The sequence below is a fragment of the Borostomias antarcticus genome (genome assembly GCF_949987555.1).
Source record: "Borostomias antarcticus genome assembly, chromosome: 21".
NCBI lineage: Eukaryota > Metazoa > Chordata > Actinopteri > Stomiiformes > Stomiidae > Borostomias > Borostomias antarcticus.
The window spans coordinates 14,782,736-14,789,670 of NC_140254.1; the positions used below are offsets into that span (position 1 = coordinate 14,782,736).

The following is a 6,935-nucleotide window of genomic DNA, read 5'->3' on the forward strand; positions in this document are numbered from 1 at the left end:
TTCTTTGAGACACATTACGTCACACGCTATCGCCCATTGTATGTCAACATTGTATTGGGTAAGAGGTGCAAACTAAGTGCATTTACATGGATGTATATGGGAAAATGCCCGTATGTGTGTCTCTAAGAGTAGTATTCAGTATACAATAATTAGCTACATGATATTAGTCCATTACGTTAGTGTTTGCAGCTGGACAACCTCCAATAACTACCTGCAGTGTAGCCTAATGAACTAGCCTCTCCTGTCCTCGCAGTCTGAAGGGGGTGCCTCTGGCTTACGACAACATCAGGATACTGGGTCCGCAAGGGCAGATCTACGACGACAGTGGATATATCCATCTGAACATAGAGGCTAGCTTTGTGGTCTTTCAGCCTCGGGAAGGACAGAAACTTCTGGTAAATTTGACAGGTCTTTTCCCCGTTTGACTTTCAGTTGAAATGGTTGAATTAGTGTCTCATAACCATCAACATGGTTACCCTCATCCTTTTCTCTCTCTCTCTCTCCCTCTCTCTCAGGGTGTGGTGAACAAGTTGGGTGTGAACCACGCCGGCTGTCTTGTCCATGGCTGTTTCAATGCCAGCGTGCCCAAGCCCGCTCTGGTCTCCCTGGAAACCTGGAGGGAGGTGGGGCCCAGGATAGGGGAGGAGCTGGAGTTTGAGGTGTTACAGCTGGACGCCGACACAGCAGGGGTCCTGCTGATCAGAGGACGGCTGGACAGGACAAGGTGTGTGTGTGCGTGCGTGTAAAGTACAAATGTCGACCGTCCACAGCTTGTCGATAAAGCTGATGCGCGCAGCGAAATCTGGCATTATTTTGCTTACAGAGCCGACAGTGAGGGCAAGCCCACGGACATTACAAAGACCATCTGTAAACGATGCTACAAATCTATACAAACCAAGGGAGCCAATACGACCAACCTGGCAAAGCATTTTGCAGACAGACATGCCGGCTTACACAAACAATTCAAAGAGCGACAGGTTAACGAATGTGATAAGATAAGATACACACAACAGCAACACCAGTACTGAATACAACCGAAGGATATTTAGCCTACCTTATGTTTGAATGTATGAATGCACAATACATTTATTGCCCCAGATGATAGCTAGAGAAGCAAATTTTCATTCGTAGCATGAGACTTTTAGCTAGCATAGCTGCAGCCTAGCTGCAAGCCTAGCTCTCTGCCTAGCGCACGTGTGACAAAAAAATAAATACCTGCTCCGACCTCCTAGAGCGAGAGAACTTTTAACCGTGAGACAATTATCTCTTCTGATAATTTGGAATAGCAAAAATGCTTCAATAGGCCTGGGTTAATTAATTATAATAATAATAATAAGCTTTTCAAGTTCTTCTGATTATCTCACAGTTTGCAACAACATAGGCATAATTTATTGATTTCTCCCCACACAGACAAACAGATGCCAGCACAATCCCAAACCACCCAGTCGAGGCAACCTTCCCTTCCAGCTGTGTTTGAAAGCTACAGGAAATATAATAAAGACTCAAACGATGCAAAAAGACTGAACAGAGCACTAAAAAAAGACAACAATTTAAAGTTCCATGTTCTGTCATCTATTATTCCATTACTATTCTATTACTTTTCCTTATGTTTTTGATTTTCGCCGTGGTATTGTTTCGGTATCGGTATCGAGATATTTTGGGTAGGTATCGTATCGAAGTCATAATTTTGGTATCGTGACAACACTACGTGTGCGCAAAAGAGCAAGCCACCTCCACCCCCACTATTAAACTTGGGGGAGAAAACGTGTGCTTTTACATCCCTACTTTTTGACTAGTACTATTCTGAAACATTTTAGCTATCTTGAAAAATACGTGTATCTGTCCGTTTAATTTAGACTATGAATTAAAAATCACATCTGTATCCCCCTTCTTTCATAATATAACAGCTGGAAAACGTCTGGCCGATGTGCATGCCTGTTACACGCTTTAGCTGCTAGACCCACAATGATCGCGAGGTCAGCGGTTTGAATCCTGGCTCCTCCTGTCCATGTCGAAGTGTCCTTGACAATGAGGAGGCTGGTATCTTGCATGGCAGCTGCCACCATTGGTGTGTGTGAATGGGTGAATGAGAGAGGTCATTGTAAAGCACTTGGATAAAAACAGTCCATTTGCCATATGGATGTAAAACAGGGTAGACTCAGGGAGAAGGCAGAGGAGAGAGAGAGAGAGAAGCTTAGTTCACACGGCAGGTTTTAATGCTCAATTCCGATTTTTTACACAGATCTGATTTTTTTGTTTAGCTGTTCACATGACATTTTAAATGTAACCTATATTTGACTGCCGTGTGAACAGCCCACGGCCCTGAACAGACCCGCATGCGCAGAAGAACAATAACAAAGACATCAGGACGTCACGCACTGTTTACGGAAGTAACGTTAACCATGGATACCGTTCTATTAATACATCCATGATAACGTTACAACCACAACTGAAGTTAGCCTTTACTACGGGTTGATTTTCAAGTAGGCTATTTGTGCAGTGGAAGCCGGCGACGGTATGAGCAAATGATAACGAGAAGAAGGATGAGGATCGTCTTGTGACGTGCAGTATGCCGCACAAGCACACCACAGTGGAACGCTTCACGAATTTGCAAGTCACCGCTCTAGAGACGTAAAAGTAGCATTTAACGCGACATGACCGTTCAGACGGCGGGCGTGTTGCAAAACATCAGACATGTATCCGATATAATACTACCTCTGAAAGGGACCCAGGTTGGATTAAAAAAAAAAAATCAGATTTCATGTGACTTGCGCTGTTCAGACGGTCATGAAAAAATCTGACCTGAGTCGCATGTAGGCAAAAAGATCGGATTTGGGTCACATTTCACTGCCGTGTAAACAAAGCCAGAGAGACCCCAGAGATACAGGTAGGCTAGTCTCTCCAGACATTTCTCCACACTTTGTTTCACGCTGGTCCAGATAGGCTAATGGAAACATCAGTGAGCCTAGGATAACTGACATGGATGTAGGATAACAGGAGAGCAAATGAAGACAAATACGTGTCTTTCTTTACAGAGTAGCATACAGATTATGTGGGCTATTCAAACAAATTCAGTGTATTCATAGGTAGATTTTATTGATCCCCGAGGGGAAATTCCTGTGAACTAAGCCCAAACATTTGTGGCGCGCTCTGTTCCCAGGTCTGCGGCTGACTAATCTTGCACCCCCACTTCCAACTATAACTAGGCGCCAGTGTTTGTGTGTGTGTGTTTTCTTTGTGTGTTTGGGGTAGAGAGAGAGTGTGAGTGTGTGTGTAGCTGTATTAACTGATGTGTGTTTCGTGTGTTGGTTCTCAGCGTACAGGAGCTGATGGCTAAGGGGGACAGCTCAGGTCAAGACGTCCCCACAGACCAACAGGAGGAACCGGGAACAGAACCGTCAGCTCCAGAACCTCCCGTAGAACCCAGAACCCAGGACTCTCCTGACACTCCCACCCCCAAGAAGAAGAAGAAGAAGAAAGACAAACGCAGAGAGGAGGAGGAGGCTGCTGTTCCACTGCTGGGTCTGCCAGGGGGCGCTGTTCCACAGGAGGAGAATGGATCCGCAGGGGACAGCAGCGTTAACGAGCACACACCGGAGAAGAAGAAGAAGAAGAAGAGAGAGAAACACAGAGAGGAGGAGGAGGAAGCAGCAGTGTCATGTCCCCGGCTGCAAAGGGCGGTTGTGAAACAAGAGTTCATTGATGGTGCGGATCCATGGGTGGATGCGGAGGAAAAGAAGAAGAAAAAGAAGAAAGAGAAACGGGTGAAAGAGGAAGAGATTATCTCACCTATCACACCTATAGACATGCAGTGGAGTAACTCCAGTGGTTACCTTAGTGACAAACTTAACGGAAAGCGGAAAAAGGTTCCGGGTGATGACATCACATCCTGTTTTCACCTTGAACCTGAATCACCCAGAGCCAGAAAGAAGAAGAAAGGTGATGTTCTCAATGTCTGAAAGACTGATTCACAATACTTTTAAAAACGGAATAAACATAATAAAATGATGACGAAATCAGGATACTTTTTGAAACTGATTGAACATTATAAAATTATGATGATGAAATGCCTTAAGATTACCTGGGCTTGGTTTTGGTTTTGCATAATTAGGGAGGTGCGGTAGTGCTGATAAAATCTCAGTACCTTTTATGCAGTTTTGGCAATTGTTGATGTATTTCCATAAATTGCCTGAAGGGAGTGCTAAGCAGTTTGGAATGGCAACATATGTGCCATAAGCTACTTTTTACTTATGAAACCTATGATCGATGAAAGCCCTGAAAGCCCCGATAGAATGTATGGGGTTTGTGTTGTCAGTTAAGGCTTAGCTGAAGTGCTGTTATCATAGAAATTGGCTTAGATAACAGTCGGTAACGCTGCCTTATAAAATGAGCATTCAAGATGTAATTAGTGCTGCTTTGATCTAAAGTAGGTTTCATGTGGGATGACTTGTTAACAAAGCTGAGCCTATTAAGTGCCTCTATACATTAAATAATTTTGAAATTACTTTGGCATCTCCCGAACATTGTTCCAGGCTCTGAACAGTGAAACGACTTGTATAATGGGGTATGATGGGGAAAGTGTATGGTTTTCCAGGCCAGGTGAATTTTGGAATACATGCAATGCACACTCGTACTGTTTGGGGACTTCTACACCTACTTCAACCAGTCCACAGTAGGTAGGTGGGGTGGGGTGATGGAGTAGGTGTCGACTGACAGCCTAAGAGCACGCTGTTGACTTTGCCCCCCCCCCAGCAGTGTGGGTCCTTATTAGAGGTAAGGTGCTGAGAATATGCAATCCTCTTATCTAATCACAGCCAGGTTAAGAGAGGGAGATATGGACTGTCAGCCTCTCTCTCTCCGTCTCACCCGCTCTCACTGACTTTTATTGTCTCGTCTCCAAGACACAATAAACCCAGAACATCAAAGCAGGTGCTTCCTTCCAAGAGGTGATGTCATATCCTCTAGCTTCCCTGGCATCTTAAAACTTTCTCCCTGCTCTCTCTTGCACACATGCATACACACGCATAGACAGACCCATGAAGATGAGCTGGACTGAGGAGACTGTTTTTCCAGTGGCTCCCGCCCTAGTCTGACTCAGTGGATGGAGGTTTTGGGGATAAGCCTCGTCATTCTTTTATTACTGCCCAGTCAGTGGCGCCGTCTCGTGGTCAGCCAATCCAGACCTCGTGAAACAACAACAACAACCTAGCAACTGCTATGCCAAAGATGATTGTGATTGGTTTAAAGAAATACATGGTCCCTATCCCCGAATGGTAAAAGTGCAGCCAAAACACTCAAGTGCTGGCACAGGATAAACGAAGTGTGGAGATACTAGGTCTGGCTACGAAAGAATGCTCCCTCCCCAACACTCTTCTTCTCACACTCATCCTTTTATCTCTCTCCCTCTTCAGTCTATCGCTCCCAGTGTCTCTTTCAATTGTAGATGCCAGTCCTCAACCTATCTATCTATCTATCATCTATCTGTCTGTCTATCTATCGATAAGTCTGTCTATCTATCTGTCTATCTATCATCTATGTATCTGCCTGTCTATCTATCTGTCTGTCTATCTATCATCTATCTATCTGTCTATATATCTGTCTGTCTGTCTGTCTATCTACTGTATCAGTTTATCTATCTGTATCTGTATGTCTATCTTATCTATATCACGCACTGCTCCCCCTATGTAATGTTTATCCCTTTATCTCTCCCCCCTCTCCTCTCATCTCTCCTCTTCTCTCCTAACCTCCTCCTCCCCTCTTCCTCCCTCCTCTCTCCTCACCTCCCCCCTCTCTCCCCATCCTCACCTCCTCCATCCCCTCATCTCTCTCACCGCTCTCTCCCTCCCTCACCTCCTCTCCCTCCCTCCCCTCATCTCTCTCACCGCTCTCTCCCTCCCTCGCCTCCTCTCTCCCTCCCTCCCCTCATCTCTCTCACCATTCTCTCCCTCCCTCACCTCCTCTCTCTCTCCCTCACCTCATCTCTGTCACCGCTCTCTCCCTCCCTCACCTCTCTCCCTCCCTCCCCTCATCTCTCTCACCGCTCTCTCCCTCCCCTCCTCTCTCACCGCTCTATCCCTCCCTCACCTCTCTCCCTCCCTCCCCTCATCTCTCTCACCGCTCTCTCCCTCCCTCACCTCCTCTCTCTCTCCCTCCCCTCATCTCTCTCACCGCTCTCTCCCTCCCTCCCCTCCTCTCTCACCGCTCTATCCCTCCCTCACCTCCTCTCCCCCTCCCTCCCCTCATCTCTCTCACCGCTCTCTCCCTCCCTCGCCTCCTCTCTCTCTCTCTCCCTCCCTCACCTCCTCTCTCCCTCCCTCCCCTCATCTCTCTCACCTCTCTCTCCCTCCCTCACCTCCTTTCTCTCTCCCTCACATCATCTCTCTCACCGCTCTCCCTCCCTCACCTGCTCTCTCCCTCACCTCATCTCTCTCACCGCTCTCGCCCTCCCTCGCCTCCTCTCTCTCTCTCTCCCTCCCTCCCCTCATCTCTCTCGCCTCTCCCCCCCCCCCCTCCTCGCCTCCTCTCTCTCCCCCCCTCCTCGCCTCCTCTCTCTCCCTCCCTCGCCTCCTCTCTCTCCCCCCTCCTCGCCTCCTCTCTCTCTCTCCCTCCCTCGCCTCCTCTCTCCCTCCCTCCCTCCCCTCATCTCTCTCGCCTCTCTCTCCCCCCTCCTCACCTCCTCTCTCTCCCCTCTCCTCGCCTCCTCTCTCTGCCCCCTCCTCGCCTCCTCTCTCCCCCCTCCTCGCCTCCTCTCTCCCTCCCTCGCCTCCTCTCTCTCCCCCCTCCTCGCTTCCCTTCTCCCCCCTCCTTGCCTCCTCTCTCCCTCCCTCGCCTCCTCTCTCTCCCCTTCCCGTCTTGATTTATAGGCGCTTGTTCTTCACACGCATTCCAGACCTGCCACCCGCCTGCCCCGGGCCTCACCTATCTCCACCGCCTGT

The 6,935-nt window shown here is 48.0% G+C and overlaps 1 protein-coding gene across 1 annotated transcript in view; it reads left to right on the forward strand.

The window, feature by feature from the left end:
• polr1f (RNA polymerase I subunit F) overlaps positions 1-4,444 on the forward strand; it is a 4,816-nt gene extending 372 nt beyond the window's left edge. The window contains exons 2-4 of the mRNA XM_084455165.1: positions 254-395; positions 516-724; positions 3,317-4,444. Coding sequence (XP_084311291.1) covers positions 254-395; positions 516-724; positions 3,317-3,959 — 994 coding nt within the window. The 3' untranslated portion in view covers positions 3,960-4,444. The remainder of the gene's footprint in view (positions 1-253; positions 396-515; positions 725-3,316) is intronic.
• Positions 4,445-6,935: the final 2,491 nt, after the last annotated feature.